This window comes from Squalius cephalus (genome assembly GCF_949319135.1).
Source record: "Squalius cephalus genome assembly, chromosome: 13".
Taxonomy (NCBI): Eukaryota; Metazoa; Chordata; class Actinopteri; order Cypriniformes; family Leuciscidae; genus Squalius; species Squalius cephalus.
In genome coordinates, this window is record NC_137134.1 from 38,485,611 (window position 1) to 38,501,103 (window position 15,493).

At 40.9% G+C, this 15,493-nt stretch overlaps 2 protein-coding genes across 4 annotated transcripts; both read left to right on the plus strand.

Moving 5' to 3' along the window:
* Positions 1-792: 792 nt before the first annotated feature.
* On the plus strand, positions 793-10,449 carry cry4 (cryptochrome circadian regulator 4). Of its 2 annotated transcripts, none has more exons than XM_079889570.1 (11): positions 793-982; positions 2,899-3,322; positions 3,462-3,578; positions 3,794-3,938; positions 5,254-5,394; positions 7,227-7,397; positions 7,471-7,611; positions 8,523-8,674; positions 9,574-9,671; positions 9,752-9,862; positions 9,979-10,449. In XM_079889570.1, the coding sequence occupies exons 2-11, from the start codon at positions 2,910-2,912 to the stop codon at positions 10,155-10,157; spliced, it is 1,668 nt and encodes a 555-aa protein (XP_079745696.1). In that variant the 5' UTR covers positions 793-982; positions 2,899-2,909; the 3' UTR covers positions 10,158-10,449. The 2 variants fall into 2 exon arrangements, with proteins under 2 accessions (XP_079745696.1, XP_079745697.1); XM_079889571.1 differs by having other exon boundaries at positions 802-812; positions 9,979-10,414.
* Positions 10,450-10,984: 535 nt separating this feature from the next.
* On the plus strand, positions 10,985-13,455 carry LOC307170290 (transmembrane protein 263-B). 2 transcript variants are annotated; one of them, XM_079891377.1, is made up of 3 exons: positions 10,985-11,158; positions 11,554-11,635; positions 13,127-13,455. In XM_079891377.1, the coding sequence occupies exons 1-3, from the start codon at positions 11,150-11,152 to the stop codon at positions 13,396-13,398; spliced, it is 363 nt and encodes a 120-aa protein (XP_079747503.1). In that variant the 5' UTR covers positions 10,985-11,149; the 3' UTR covers positions 13,399-13,455. The 2 variants fall into 2 exon arrangements, with proteins under 2 accessions (XP_079747503.1, XP_079747504.1); XM_079891378.1 differs by having other exon boundaries at positions 10,989-11,158; positions 13,130-13,455.
* Positions 13,456-15,493: the final 2,038 nt, after the last annotated feature.

Genomic DNA, 15,493 nt, shown 5'->3' on the forward strand with positions numbered 1-15,493 from the left:
TTAAATAATTAATTGTGAAATATAATTATATAAAATAATATCGAGAGAATAGAGACGAGATGGAACTCTGACTCTTCTTTTCAACGAAAAATATGTATTAACAAGCTCTGTCTATAGCATAGACTGTAAAAAAATATCAATTCCCAAACAACACCCTAGCAACCACCCACAATACCCTAGCAACAGCATAGGAACTATTTGCAAAACCTTTTTTTTTATAATATGTAGAAATGTATATGTAGACATGTAAAAGTCTAGTTCGTTCATTTCATTTCCTTGGTTGTATTTTTTTTTAGCAAACACAAATATATTTTCATGTAATCATTTGAAATACAAAAACGTGATTTATGTGTGTTTAGTTGGCTCCATCCACCTTTCACAAAATCACATTCAGTTAGCGGAATTTAGACCGCTGGTGTGTTTAGATCGATAAACATATTTTTCACATCATATAATTCATCATATGCCGTATATTGTGTGTGTTTTATTGTGTCCATGTCCACTAGAGGTCGCGAGATTTGACCTACATAGTTTGACCTAATTCACCCTAAACACGCGCTGTGTTTCACACGATGTCGATTCACTCCTTCAAACCATTTCAATATCACTGTTTAAAAACTAGGTATTTAATGTTGGATTAATTTCCCATTTTAAATATGGAGAACGCCGGTTGCTTTACATTAGAGTTACGGTCGTCACGTCCAATCACATGCTGAGGAATGCGAGCCTGAACGGAGATGACCAATCAGAAGCTCGATTTCAGCATCATATGGATGTGGCCGTCCAATAGGAAGTGAGGAGGGCGGGATCAGGTCAGAGAAGTGGTGTTTTGTGTTCTGGCTCTGCGGATGCGCATATTTACACGTTATGATCCACTATTAAATATTAATTAGTTGTCGGTAATCATATTCAAACACACGGTTTGTGTTTCTAACGTTTAATTGGTTGAAGTGTCGTAATGAATGTCTGAGGCGACCTGAAGGTGGGTGACATAGTTTTGATCATAAAAATGAAATCGTTAAAACATTAATTGTCAAACATTATTATTTAAATATTGATCAATGTAAAAATGTTCCAGTAATATAGTGCATATTAATCTAAACGTGTGTATTAAGTTATAGCTGTGTTCATGTTTAGGTCTCGGTCACGTGGTGTAATGTCAGCGCTAAAGGTGCTGTTTCATAATGGATCATAACCTAAATATATATTGTTAATTATATACGTTAGATATAAAGATTTGTCTTAATTAATGCACATGTACCATTTTTATGTTTTGGACATTTGCCAACAATGTTTTGGACCACACCATAGTAATAATACCATGTGTTTTGTCAATTACCATAGTAATACAATGTTTTGGGCCTTTTCGTGATTTTTAACATTTACCATGGTAATACCATGTGTTTTGACCCTATTGTGATGATAATGCCGTGCTTTTTACATTTATCAAAGTAATACCATAGGAAATAACATGATTTTTATATTTACCTTGGTAATAACATATTTTGGGCCTATTATGATTGTAATTCCATGGTTTTTTTTTACATTTACCATGGTAATACTATGTTTTGGACCTTATGATGGCAACGCCATGTTTTTTGCCATTTGCCATGGTGATTCCCTGTTTTCAACCTTAACATGATGGAAATGCCATGTTTTTTTACATTTACCATGGTAATAATACCATGTTTTGAACCTTATGATGGTGGAAACAGCATGTTTTTTTACATTTACCATGGTAATACACTGTTTTTGACCTCATCATGATGGAAATGCCATGTTTTTTTACATTTACCATGGTAATGATACCATGTTTTGAACCTTATGATGGTGGAAACAGCATGTTTTTTTTACATTTACCATGGTAATACACTGTTTTCATCCATTATGATGGAAATGCCATGTTTTTTTAATTTACCATGGTAATAATACCATGTTTTGAACCTTATGATGGTGGAAACAGCATGTTTTTTTACATTTACCATGGTAATACACTGTTTTTGACCTCATCATGATGGAAATGCCATGTTTTTTTACATTTACCATGGTAATACCATGCTTTGGGCCTTATTGTTATTGTAATTCCATGTTTTTTTAATATGCCATGGTAATACCATTTTCAACCTTATTATGATTGTTATTCCATGTTTTTTTACATTGACCATAGTAATAGCATGTTTTGGACCGTATTTTGAAGGTGATGCCATGTTTTTTTACATTTACCATGGTAATACACTGTTTTTGACCTTATCATGATGGAAATGCCATGTTTTTTTACATTTACCATGGTAATACCATTTTCAACCTTATTATGATCGCTATTCCATGTGTTTTTTTACATTTACCATGGTAATACCATTTTCAACCTTATTATGATCGCTATTCCATGTGTTTTTTTACATTTACCATGGTAATACTATGTTTTGGACCTTATGATGGCAACGCCATGTTTTTTGACATTTGCCATGGTAATAATACCATGTTTTGAACCTTATGATGGTGGAAACAGCATGTTTTTTTACATTTACCATGGTAATACACTGTTTTTGACCTCATCATGATGGAAATGCCATGTTTTTTTAATTTACCATGGTAATAATACCATGTTTTGAACCTTATGATGGTGGAAACAGCATGTTTTTTTACATTTACCATGGTAATACACTGTTTTTGACCTCATCATGATGGAAATGCCATGTTTTTTTACATTGACCATAGTAATAGCATGTTTTGGGCCGTATTTTGAAGGTGATGCCATGTTTTTTGTCATTGGCCATGGTAATACCATGGTAATACCATATTTAGGGCCTTATTATGATCGTTATTCCATGTGTTTACATTTACCGCGGTTAGCATGTTTAAAGAGCTTGTTGGAATGCCTCTGTTTCTCTGTTTCAGACTCGTTCGCCATGAGCCACCGCACCATCCACCTGTTCCGCAAAGGCCTGCGTCTGCACGATAACCCCGGCCTGCAGGGGGCGCTAGCCTCGTCCGCCGCGCTGTTCCCCGTGTTCGTGCTGGACCGCGCGCTCCTGGAGGAGACGACGCCCGTGGCCTCGACCCGCTGGCGCTTCATCCTGCAGAGCCTGGAGGATCTGGACGCGCGTCTGCGTGCGCTAGGCTCGCGGCTCTACGTCCTGCGCGGCTCCACGGCTACGGTCCTGCGCGACCTCGTGACCCGCTGGAGCGTCACGCAGATCAGCTACGACACCGAGGTGGAGCCGCATCACGCCCGCGTGGAGCGGGAGATTCAAGCGCTCGCGGAGGAACGCGGAATGCAAACGCACACGTGTGTGTCGCACACACTCTACGACGTCCAGAGGTGCGCGCCGGCGGTTCATGAGCGAAGAACCACGTGATTAATGTGTTAAAGGGATAGTTCACCTAAAAAAAAAAGAAAATTAGTCCATGATAAAAGTGGATGTTTGGGTGAACTATCCCGCATGTTTGTGCTTCTCCAGGATCATCCAGGCTAACGGCGGCTCTCCTCCGCTCACGTACAAGAAGTTCCTGCACGTTCTGTCAGTTCTGGGTGAGCCAGAGAAACCGTGCCGAGACGTCAGCGCTGAGGACTTCCTGTAAGGACCGACCGTCTGTGTGTGTGTGTGTGTGTGTGTTGTGTCTGACGCTCTCATGAGCAGATGGTTCTTCAGTCTGCCAAGTGTGTGTGGGAATGAATCGCAGATGGAGACGGGAGAATCAGTTTTGGGCCTTACTGTGATTGTAGTTCTGTGTTTTTTTTACATTTACCGTGGTAATACCCTGTTGGTGATGGGTGTGACTGTGTGTGCAGGAGATGCCCGACCCCTGCGGATCCCGAGCTGGCGTACGGCGTCCCGTCTCTGGCCGACCTGGGGCTGGAGGTTCAGTCGGAGACACTGTGGCCCGGCGGAGAGACACACGCGCTCCAGAGACTGCACACACACTTCCAGAGTCAGGTGCGACTCCACACACACTTCCAGAGTCAGGTGCGACTCCACACACACTTCCAGAGTCAGGTGCGACTCCACACACACTTCCACACACACTTCCAGAGTCAGGTGCGACTCCACACACACTTCCAGAGTCAGGTGCGACTCCACACACACTTCCACACACACTTCCAGAGTCAGGTGCGACTCCACACACACTTCCAGAGTCAGGTGCGACTCCATACACACTTCCACACACACTTCCAGAGTCAGGTGCGACTCCACACACACTTCCAGAGTCAGGTGCCTTTCACTGAGCCATTCACTGAGTCATTAGAAAGACTGCTGTTTTTATTCTTAACTAATACTGAAACTCTTAATAATCACTGTTGGTAACTGAAATAAAGCTGAAATGAAGTCAAATAGAAATTTAACATGAAAAACTGAAATGAATATTTGAAATGTTGCCTTGGCAACTAACTGAAATAACATAACTTTAAGTTTTATAATTACTAAAACTAAACTGAGATAAATAATTATCAAAGCTAAATAGAAATATTTTAAATAAGTGCGTCAGTTTTGTTATTGTTAACTAAAAATACAAGTAGTACAGTTTGTTTTTGGTCATTGAAATAAAGCTGAAATAAAGTCAAATATTAATATTTGTTCAAAAACGTATATTTGATGAAAAAAATAGAAATGTTGCCAACTAACTGAATAAAAATAAGTTTAATAAGTACTAAAATTCCATGTATCACGCTTATTTTATTTTATTTTTTAAAAAGAGTTGTTATTGTTAAATAAAACTATTAAAAATCACTTTTGGTAATTGAAATAAAGCTAAAATAATGGAAAATAGATGGAAAACTTAAAAAAAAAAAAACTTGAAAGTTAGAAATGTTGCTTTAGTAACAAACTGAAATAAAATACGTTTAAGTGAAAGTACGAAAATGTTAAGATATATAGAAATGTATCTAAACTTAAAATTAAACTTAAACAAAAATTCTAAATGAATAAATCTAATTCTAAATATTATTAAATACTGTAATAGTATAAACAGGAAATAATTCTTAAATAAAACCGATGTACATCACAAGGAAATAAAGTCTTACATGAACGAAAAATATCAATTCATGAATCTGATTGGTTCAGGAGTGCCATGTGTGTGTGTGTGTGTGTGTGTGTGTGTGTGTGTGTGTGTGTGTTTGTGTGTGTGATGTGTGTGTGTGTGTGTGTGTGTGTGTGTGATGTGTGTGTGTGTGTGTGTGTGTGTGTGTGTGTGTGTGTGTGTGTGTGTGTGATGTGTGTGTGTGTGTGTGTGTGTGTGTGTGTGTGTGTGTAGGGATGGGTGTCGAGTTTCTCCAAGCCGCGGACGGTGCCGAACTCTCTCCTGCCCAGCACGACCGCGCTCAGCCCGTACCTGAGTCTCGGCTGTCTGTCGGTGCGAACCTTCTACCACAGACTCAGCAGCGTCTACGCACAGGTCAGGCTCTTTAAAGGTGACACACTATACCCTCTTCACAAGCTGTAATATAAATCTATGATATCCCCTGAATGTGTCTGTGAAATTTCAGCTCATAATACCAGATCATTTACTATAGCTTGTCAAAATGGACACTTTTTGTGTGAGAGCAAAAACACGCCGTTTTTGTGTGTGTCCCTTTAAATGCAAATGAGCTTTAGCTCCGCCTCTGTTCAGAAGAGGGCGGAGTCTTTACACGAGCTTCAGAAACTCCAGCAATAACAGAACAGGCCAATCTCCCTCATCCAGAATCCCAGTATAACCAGTAGCGAGTGCAGCCTTATGGAGAGACTCAGGAAGAGCTTCTGAATGTTAGCGGAGACATTTCTGTAGTTGTTGTGGAGTTACACTGATCATCTCATCATCATGTTGAACTTCTCCACAAGTGTCCACAGTTCCTGAGGTGTTTATAAGACAGCGGTGACATGTTCTGGTCAATAGTGTTCAGTGCTCGTCTGTGCTCAACCACAGAACAGCTTCAGGCTCTGCTGGATCTTCATCAGTGCGTTAGAACTGGTCTCTGTTGGCGCGTGTGGAACCAAATGTCGGCTGGTGTGTGTAAACGTGCAGATTAAGGGCCGGTAATATTATAATAAGATCCTCTTCATACGTCAGGAGGAGAGCGAAATCTGGTCGGCTTATTGGGTTTCACTTCTCATGTTTTCTGTGTTGGTAGAAGCACTGATTACAGCACTGACACACGGGGAAAGTCAGATCTTCATGATGTGTCCCCTTTAAAGGGGTCATATAATGGTACATGCACTTTTACAAGTTGATTGTACTGAAATGTGTGTTGGCAGTGCCTGTACACAACCATCATAAAATGATAAAAATCCATCCAGTGTTTTTCATTTAATCTCCTTATATGTTTTCCAATCTCTAAAATCAAGCCGTTCGACCTAGTGACGTCACACGGCCGGAAGCCCCTCCCACGATTTGTGATTGACAGCAGCGTTTCAACACAGACCCGCCCTCGCTCGTGAGCGAGCTGTCAATCATAGTCCGCGCGTCATTGTTGATACCCTCACTGGAGCACTGTCTATGAGCAGAATGGCGTCTAAGCGATTGTGGTGTTCTTGGGTGTAATAACGAACACAGCATCATGTTGATGTTCCTAAATCCGAACCGCTGAAGACGCAGTGGCTGAGTTTGTTTTCGAAGGGAATATTCCCCACGATCAACGTCAATGCTGTCATGTTTGCGCGAATCATTTCACCAGACTGCTTTACACACGAGGGTCAGTATAAAGCTGGATTTGCTAAGAAGCTGCTCCTGAAAAAAGGATCAGTACCAACTATTCGTGTTCCTGCTGGACCTCCAGAAGAAGAAGTGAGTGTAACGTTTTATTGACCTTTATATTAATCTTTATATTAATCTTTGCAAATCGCTGCACGCTTCACGATGAATGCGGCTGTTTACACTCAGGGTACATTACGGCATGTTTTCTATGTAGGACGTTCTCAATATAATTCATAATCCCACGTTTATAATGAACAACGCGTTATGGTTATTGTGTTAGAAACGGTGTCCGCACAGAACAGAGGGACGGGGTCAGCAAAGCTCATTATCATTTAAAGACACATGCACTGAAACGGCGTGCTGAAAACAGAGCTGTGTTTGACCAGGTAAAATGAGTGTTTTCTTACAATACTAATGAGAATTTTTAATTAAAGTATATTACAAACTTTTAATTTAGACCCTAAAGAATCATATTAGCTTGTACAAAAATGGCATTATATGACCCCTTTAAATGTTCCCTGAGCTCCACTGAGTCTGACGCTCTCCATCCGCAGTCGAAGAACCACTCGCTGCCGCCCGTGTCTCTCCAGGGCCAGCTCCTGTGGCGCGAGTTCTTCTACACCGTCGCGTCCGCCACGCCGAACTTCACCAAGATGGAGGGGAACCCGATCTGCCTGCAGATCCGCTGGTACACCGAGCCCGAGTCTCTGGAGAAGTGGAGAACCGTAAGAGAACCGTGTGCAGGACTCTGGGTGTACTCTTGGGTGTGTGTGGCGTCAGTAACGTTCTCCTCCTCAGGCCCGCACCGGGTTCCCCTGGATCGACGCCATCATGACCCAGCTGCGTCAGGAGGGCTGGATCCACCATCTGGCTCGACACGCCGTGGCCTGTTTCCTGACCCGAGGAGACCTGTGGATCAGCTGGGAGGAGGGCATGAAGGTGAAGCAGGGCTTTCTGTGTGTGTGTGTGTGTGTAGGGGCTTTCGCTCCGGAGGAACCTTCTCATACTTCCTAGAACTATTGGTGGAAGTTCCCGGATTTTGGCGTGTTCGCACCGCAGGAACTAGGAATGATTTTACTTCTAGGAACTCCTTTTGGAGGAACTAATTGTGACCCTGGATCACAAAACCAGTCACATGTCGCACGGGTATATTTGTGGCAATAGCCAACAATACATTGTATGGGTCAAAATTATGGGTTACTTAATTATTATTTAGTGAAGATCATGTTCTATGAAGATATTATAGTAAATTTCCTACCGTAAATATATAAAAAATATATTGATGCAGCATAACTGTGAAAATAAATGGACAACTTTAAAGGAGATTTTCTCAATGTTTCGATTTTTTTGCACGCTCAGATTCCAGATGTTCAATAGTTGTATTTCGGCCAAATAGTTGTAAATCTCAATTTTAAAACATTGCCCCTTGTGACTGGTTTTGTGGTCCAGGGTCACAATTTACTCCTCCTTCAGAGTCGGTCTAAACCAGCGCTATAGGAACTACAGTGACGTTAGTGTTCGCTGATTGGCCGAACGCACGCGAAACACCAGCACCGCCATTTAAAAAAAAGCTGTGTAAACACACAGATTATAGAAACTAACTCTACGAACATGTAAAACAGTGATAGATGAAGCTCTTAATCTCTTACGCTGAGGAGAAAATCCAACGCAACTTTGAGGAGATCAAGAGAAACATGATCATGTGTTTCTGCTCAGCAACACTGGACATCAAACACATGGCATACACTAATAACTCTTCATTACTGTCTACTTTATATGTATAACAGTTCCGAAAGCCCCTATTGAGTCAAGCGTACAGGGATATCAGCCGCCTCCGTGTCTGTTCTCAGGTGTTCGAGGAGTTCCTGTTGGACGCGGACTACAGCCTGAACGCTGGGAACTGGATGTGGTTGTCCGCCAGCGCGTTCTTCCACAAATACACCAGGATCTTCTGCCCGGTGCGCTTCGGTCGTCGGACTGACCCTCAAGGACAATATCTGAGGTATGATCACGCTCACTCCACTCAAGCCTCTTTAATAGTTTGATTTGCCACGCCCACCGCTGTTTAATATTCATAATGTTCTGCCACGCCCACCGCTGTTTAATATTCATGATGTCAGTGAATGACCCACCGCTGTTTAATATTCATGATGTTCTGCGTTCACTCTGCCACACCCACCGCTGTTTAATATTCATGATGTTCTGCGTTCACTCTGCCACACCCACCGCTGTTTAATATTCATGATGTTCTGTGTTCACTCTGCCACACCCACTGCTGTTTAATATTCATGATGTTCTGTGTTCACTCTGCCACACCCACCGCTGTTTAATATTCATGATGTTCTGTGTTCACTCTGCCACACCCACCGCTGTTTAATATTCATGATGTTCACTCTGCCACACCCACCGCTATTTAATATTCATGATGTTCTGTATTTGCTCTGCCACACCCACCGCTGTTTAATATTCATGATGTTCTGCGTTCACTCTGCCACACCCACCGCTGTTTAATATTCATGATGTTCTGCGTTCACTCTGCCACACCCACCACTGTTTAATATTCATGATGTTCTGTATTCGCTCTGCCACGCCCACCACTGTGTAATATTCATGATGTTCTGTATTCACTCTGCCACGCCCACCACTGTGTAATATTCATGATGTTCTGTATTCACTCTGCCACACCCACCGCTGTTTAATATTCATGATGTTCTGTATTCACTCTGCCACACCCACCGCTGTTTAATATTCATGTTTTAAATTAAATTAGCCTCACCCACCAGTTTAATATTCATTATATTCTGTGTTTGCTCTGCCACGCCCACCGCCGTTTAATATTCATGAGGTTCTGCCACGCTCACCAGCGTTTAATATTCATGACATTCTGTGTTGGATCTGCAGGAAGTACCTGCCCGTGCTGAAGAACTTCCCCTCGCAGTATATCTACGAGCCGTGGAAAGCGCCTAAAGACGTCCAGCTCAGCGCCGGCTGCATCATCGGTACGCAAAGACGCTAGACGCTAATTAACCCATCGCTGCGACTGCAGTTTAGTAATGTTCTGACCCGTGTGTGTGTGCAGGTAAGGACTATCCTTGTCCCATGGTGTGCCACACAGAGGCGAGTCAGAGGAACCTGGGTTTGATGCGTCAGGTGCGCACCGAGCAGCAGAAAACGGCAGAACTCACGCGAGGTAAAACGCTATAAAACGTATGCTTTTGAGACATTTAGCTGAGCGTTCACTCTTTAAAAAGCTATAAAACACCATCAAATTATCATAAACACTGACTTGGTTTGATCTCCTCGCAGATGTGACAGATGACCCGATGGAGGCGGGGCTTAAGCGTGAGTTGCAGGAGGAGGAGGAGCTTCTAGAAGGGGCGGAGCCACGCAGTAGGTCGAAACGTTTGAGTGGCAGCGCTGATCATAAGTCCCGCCCCTCCAGCTGGACACTAGAGACTGTGCGGCTCAGCGAAGATGTCACATGACTACTCGAGGATCATGTGACATACCGAACGGAACCGCATGATGTCGCACGTCATTTGAACTCTATTGATCTGTCAAACAAACATACTGGGTGTTGCTTGTTTGAACTGGTGTGTTTTTCTTTGTACATGAGAGTTTTTGTTAACCAAATAAGGAAAATTATGAAACTTGAAAGTCTTTCTAATGCACATTTGTTTGTCATTTATTAAATATCATGTCTATGCTATGCAAAATAACAAATAAATCGTGTTGAAATGAGCTTCGGCGTGTAAATAAATATTACTCGTAACAGTTGCATCTCCTCACAGAGCTTTCTCAGATGGTCAGAGATTACAGGGAAAATCTGGGATTTAATTTAAACCTGGAAATAAATATTAATCATTTTACCATGTAAAATTAGCTTCCTAATAAATTAGCATTCAAACTACTCTAATTTTAATTAAGTGTTGTTTGCTATTGTTAATTCCGTAGCCTCTTCAGAAATTTTCTGGTTAACATTTTTGTTGTACATTCAATATGAGTAGGAACAAATATTCAACCAAAATCAGATTATACATATAATTTACTTGAGTTAAATTACTCAAGTGTTTGCTATCAATCTTATGTTTTAGAATGTGGATTTGCACTTGTGACGCAATATCCGGGGGTTGAAGCAGCCAATCCTTCTATGGCGAAGGCGGTGCTCATGAATATTAATTAGGTCTTGCTGACGTACCTTGTTTATTTTCTCGGAGCGTCCAGTCATGTAACACGATTGCTAATCATAACTCACGCTCTCGAGTCAATACGCCCCCTTTTCAACCAATCACGTAGGAGCACTGCGCGAGCGTCATGAATATTCATGAGCCCGGTTGATTCGCATCCTGGTCTGGTTTGAGCGCCACGTCGCCACAGTGGAGTTTCTTCACACACACACACACACACACACACACACACACACCGATGAGCTCTGTGCGCGTCTGGAGAGGAATGCGGTGAATTTACCTGCACAATCATGGTGAAGGTGAGGAGAAATCTGCATCTCATCTCATATGATAAACACTTCACGAAAGGTTTCTTCGGATCGATTGTGCATCTTTCAGAAATATAATGTAAAGTCGCATTTGAAGATGCACAATATTGCACATTGAGAACAATATCAACAGGAAAGAGTTTGAGAGTTTAACATGAAGAATATAAAGTGACCATATTGCAACGACATTCTGGAAACAACTATAATTAAACTATAATGCAACTATAATTATGTTAATTTTACTTTTATATTTGTTTTCTCTGATCTCCTATTTCGTTTTCCTTCTTACCTGTGCATTTCACCTGTGTTATCGATTAAAGAAAAATGATAATAAATTGATTAATTTGTAAACTTTGGGAATATTAATGGTTTGTCTGATTTTGTAGAGTGTGAATTCAGAAGTTCAGTCCCGGAGTGAAACATATGGAGGAGAAGAAGAGGAACACACACAACCCAGTCCGTCCACAGGTACACTTATTCAACACACACACACACACACACACACACACACACACACACACACACACACACACACACACACACACACACACACACCCCAGTCCGTCCACAGGTACACTCATTCAACACACACACACACACACACACAACACAGTCCATCCACAGGTACACTCGTTCAACACACACACACACACACTCACTCTCTCTCTTTCACTCTCACTCTCTCTCTCTCTCACTCTCTCTCTCTCTCTCTCTCTCTCTCTCTCTCTCTCTCTGACACACACTCACACGCGCTCTCTCTCTCTCTCTCTCTCTCTCACACACACACACACACTCCCTCTCTCTTTCTCACACATTCTCTCACACACAAACAAACACACACACTCTCTCACTCTCTCTCTCTCTCTCTCTCTCTCTCTCACACACACACACACACACACACACTCTCACTCTCTCTCTCTCTCACGCTCTCTCTCTCTGACACACACTCACACACACACACACACGCTCTCGTGAGATGGAGTGTTGTGAGATTAGCAGTTGGCTATTTCAGTGTGTGTGTGAGTCACTCGGGAATACCGCTCTTCTGCTCCGAGACGTTCTGGGAATTCATGCTTGTTTTCGGACAGAATGTTGTTTGATGATGCAAGAGATGCACAATAACCGTCTGCGTGACACACACATCACCAGAAAACACCAAATCTGCTCATATTTTTCACCCGTTTTGGTTTTATTTCTGGTTATTGCAGTTTTTCTTCGACTGCTTGCACACAAAATCCTCACTCGTCACACAATTTCTGAAGCCTGACACTCACACACACACCAGAAACACACACCAGATCTGCAAAACCACACACTCATTCTCGGCCTTCGACACAGTTTCAATTTCATAAAACACGTTTTGCAATCCACAACACACACTTCTCTATGAAACACACAAAAATCTAACAGGAAAGTCTCTTGATTTCCTTTTTCAAACACAACCTATCAAAACACCACAGTAATTCATCAGAGCCTCACACACTCCTCACACACACACACACACACTCCTCACATCTCTCTGCTGATTACTTTCAGTGTTGTCCAGAAATGAACACAGGAGCTCATGAAAGAAGAGCTTTAGGTGTTGAATAACTGTGTGTATATGATATATCCAAAAATATAATATAATGGCAAAGGTGTTTGCAACGTAAGACACACGTTTGCTTTTGAGATGTGTGTGTGATATTTTGAATGCAGTGCTTCATTTAGCAAGAGATGTGAGGCATTGTGTGTGTGCAATTCTTGGATTTGTGTGTAAAGTTTTGAAAAAAATGTGTGTAAACAGTTGAAAAAAACTAATGTTAAATGTTTTGTGCATTATTATTATAATATATATATATTTTTTTTTTGTCTGTCATTATATTACTTATTTATTTTTTTCATTGCAAATTTGAACAAACACAAGATACAAATGTTTTATGCATGATTATAACCAAGCGACGTTCCTTTAATGGTCAGCAGATGGCGGTAAGGATCTCGCGACGGCTCCGCCCGGGATGATCTGGCGGGTGACGGGTGTGGTGAGGGGCGTGGTCGGGGCCACAGTGGGCGGAGTCTCCTGGCTGGGCGGGAAAAGCTACGAGATCACCAAATCAGCTGTGACCGCGGTCCCCTCGGTGGGCGTCGGCCTGGTGAAGGGCGGAGTCTCGGCGGTGGCAGGGGGCGTGTCCTCGGTGGGCTCGACGGTAGCCAATAAAGTCACAGGAAAACGGAAAGACAAATCAGAGTGAAACTGGATTACGATGAAGATTATAACGAAAGTTGGTTTGTCGACCGCCATTAAACCGTAGATTATAGTGAGAACATCACGTTACAGAGACGTTGACGGATGTTTTCGACCAATCCACGTCCGAGACGAAGAGTTTTGTGTACGTCATACTGTGTTGTAACTGCAGAAACGGTTCGATGTTTGATGCTGTCGGGTTTTTCTCAGATCATCTCAGATCCGCGACCAAAGACACGTTTATCGGTGACGCTTTTGAAGGTTATGTTGCGTTTCTCTAGACTGTTAACTTCTCCTGGGATGTTATCGGTTGCATTGTGTGTTAATAAATGTCTGTTTTTATTATTTGAATTTAATAAAGTCATGGAAAAGATGTTGAAAGTGTTTTCAATGATTCGGATCTCTCCAGATATGGACAGAAGATAATTTTACATAAGTTTGATCAGTTATGTATGGAAGCTTGTTTCCGCAACAGAGTGAAAAATAAAAAAGGTAATTGCGATTTTTTTAATTTCAGAATTATGTGATATAAAGTCGCAATTGCGTGTTATAATGTCATTCTGATCTTGAAGTCAGAAATTCTGACTTTTTTTTCTCAGAATTGCATGTTTATATCTCACAATTCTGACTTTATAATACGCAATTGTGAGATATAAAGTCGCAATTGGGAGATATAAAGTCAGAATTGCATGATATAAAGTCGCAATTGCGTGATATAAAGTCAGAATTGTGAGATATAAACTATTCTGAAGTAAAAAAAAAAGTCCTTAGTCCTTTTTTTTCCTTAGAATTGGACTTTATATCTCACAATTCTGAGAAAAGATGTCAGAATTGCGAGATATAAACTTGCAATTGTGTGTTATAAAGTCAGAATTGCGTGATATAAAGTCGCAGTTGCGAGAAAAGTCAGAATTCTGACTTTATAAGACGCAATTGCGACTTTATTTCACGCAATTGCGAGTTTATATCTCGCAATTCTGACTTTATAACACACAATTGCGACTTTATTTCATGCAATTCTGACTTTATAACTCGCAATTCTGAGAAATAAAGTCAGAATTGCGAGATGTAAACTCGCAATTGTGAAATAAAAAGTCGCAATTATCTTTTAAAATGTTTTATTCTGTGGCGGAAACAAGCTTCCATAGTTATGAGCAGATAGCGTACTCTACGAAAAGACACAAACAATTTTAGCTACGCTAGTTAAATTTGTATGTCAAAAAGCAAATCGTAATGTATGGAAGCTCGTTTCCGCCTTAGAAAAAATGTCATTGCGACTTTTCAATTCAAAATTCTGACTTTTTTTCCTCACAATTGTGAGTTTATATCTCGTAAATTCTGAATTGCGAAGAAAAAAGTCAGAATTGTGAGGGAAAAGTCGCAATTACTTTTTATTTATACTTTCTCAAGTATATGTTGCAGAAGTCTGAGGAGAATCTTGATTGAATCTTAATTTTGATGTGATTATGTGCAGAAACTAAGCAGGCTAATTGGTTAAATTATTGACTGTAATATTGTATATTATAATATCTTAACAGGCTAATCAATTAGCTTAGTAATAGTATTTATATAACAACTATTATTTATGCAGAGTGTGATATTTTAGCAGGATAATCAGCTAGCTAACTCTGAAAACTATGTAGCAGCAGCAACACATGATAGCTTAGCAGGCTAATCGGTGAACTTGCTAACTGAAATTATTGTAGTAACTTGAAGACGTTTTGATAGCTTAGCATGCTAATCAGTTACGTTACTAACGAAAATGTACTATATTGAACGTGATAGGTTAGCAGGCTAATCGGTGAACTTGCTAACTGAAACTTATGTAGTAACTTGAACACGTTTTGATAGCTTAGCTTGCTAATCAGTTACGTTACTAACGAAAATGTACTATATTGAACGTGATAGGTTAGCAGGCTAATCGGTGAACTTGCTAACTGAAATTTATGTAGTAACTTGAACACATTTTGAAAGCTTAGCATGCTAATCAGTTACGTTACTAACGAAAATGTACTATATTGAACGTGATAGGTTAGCAGGCTAATCGGTGAACTTGCTAACTGAAATGTATGTAGTAACTTGAACACATTTTGAAAGCTTAG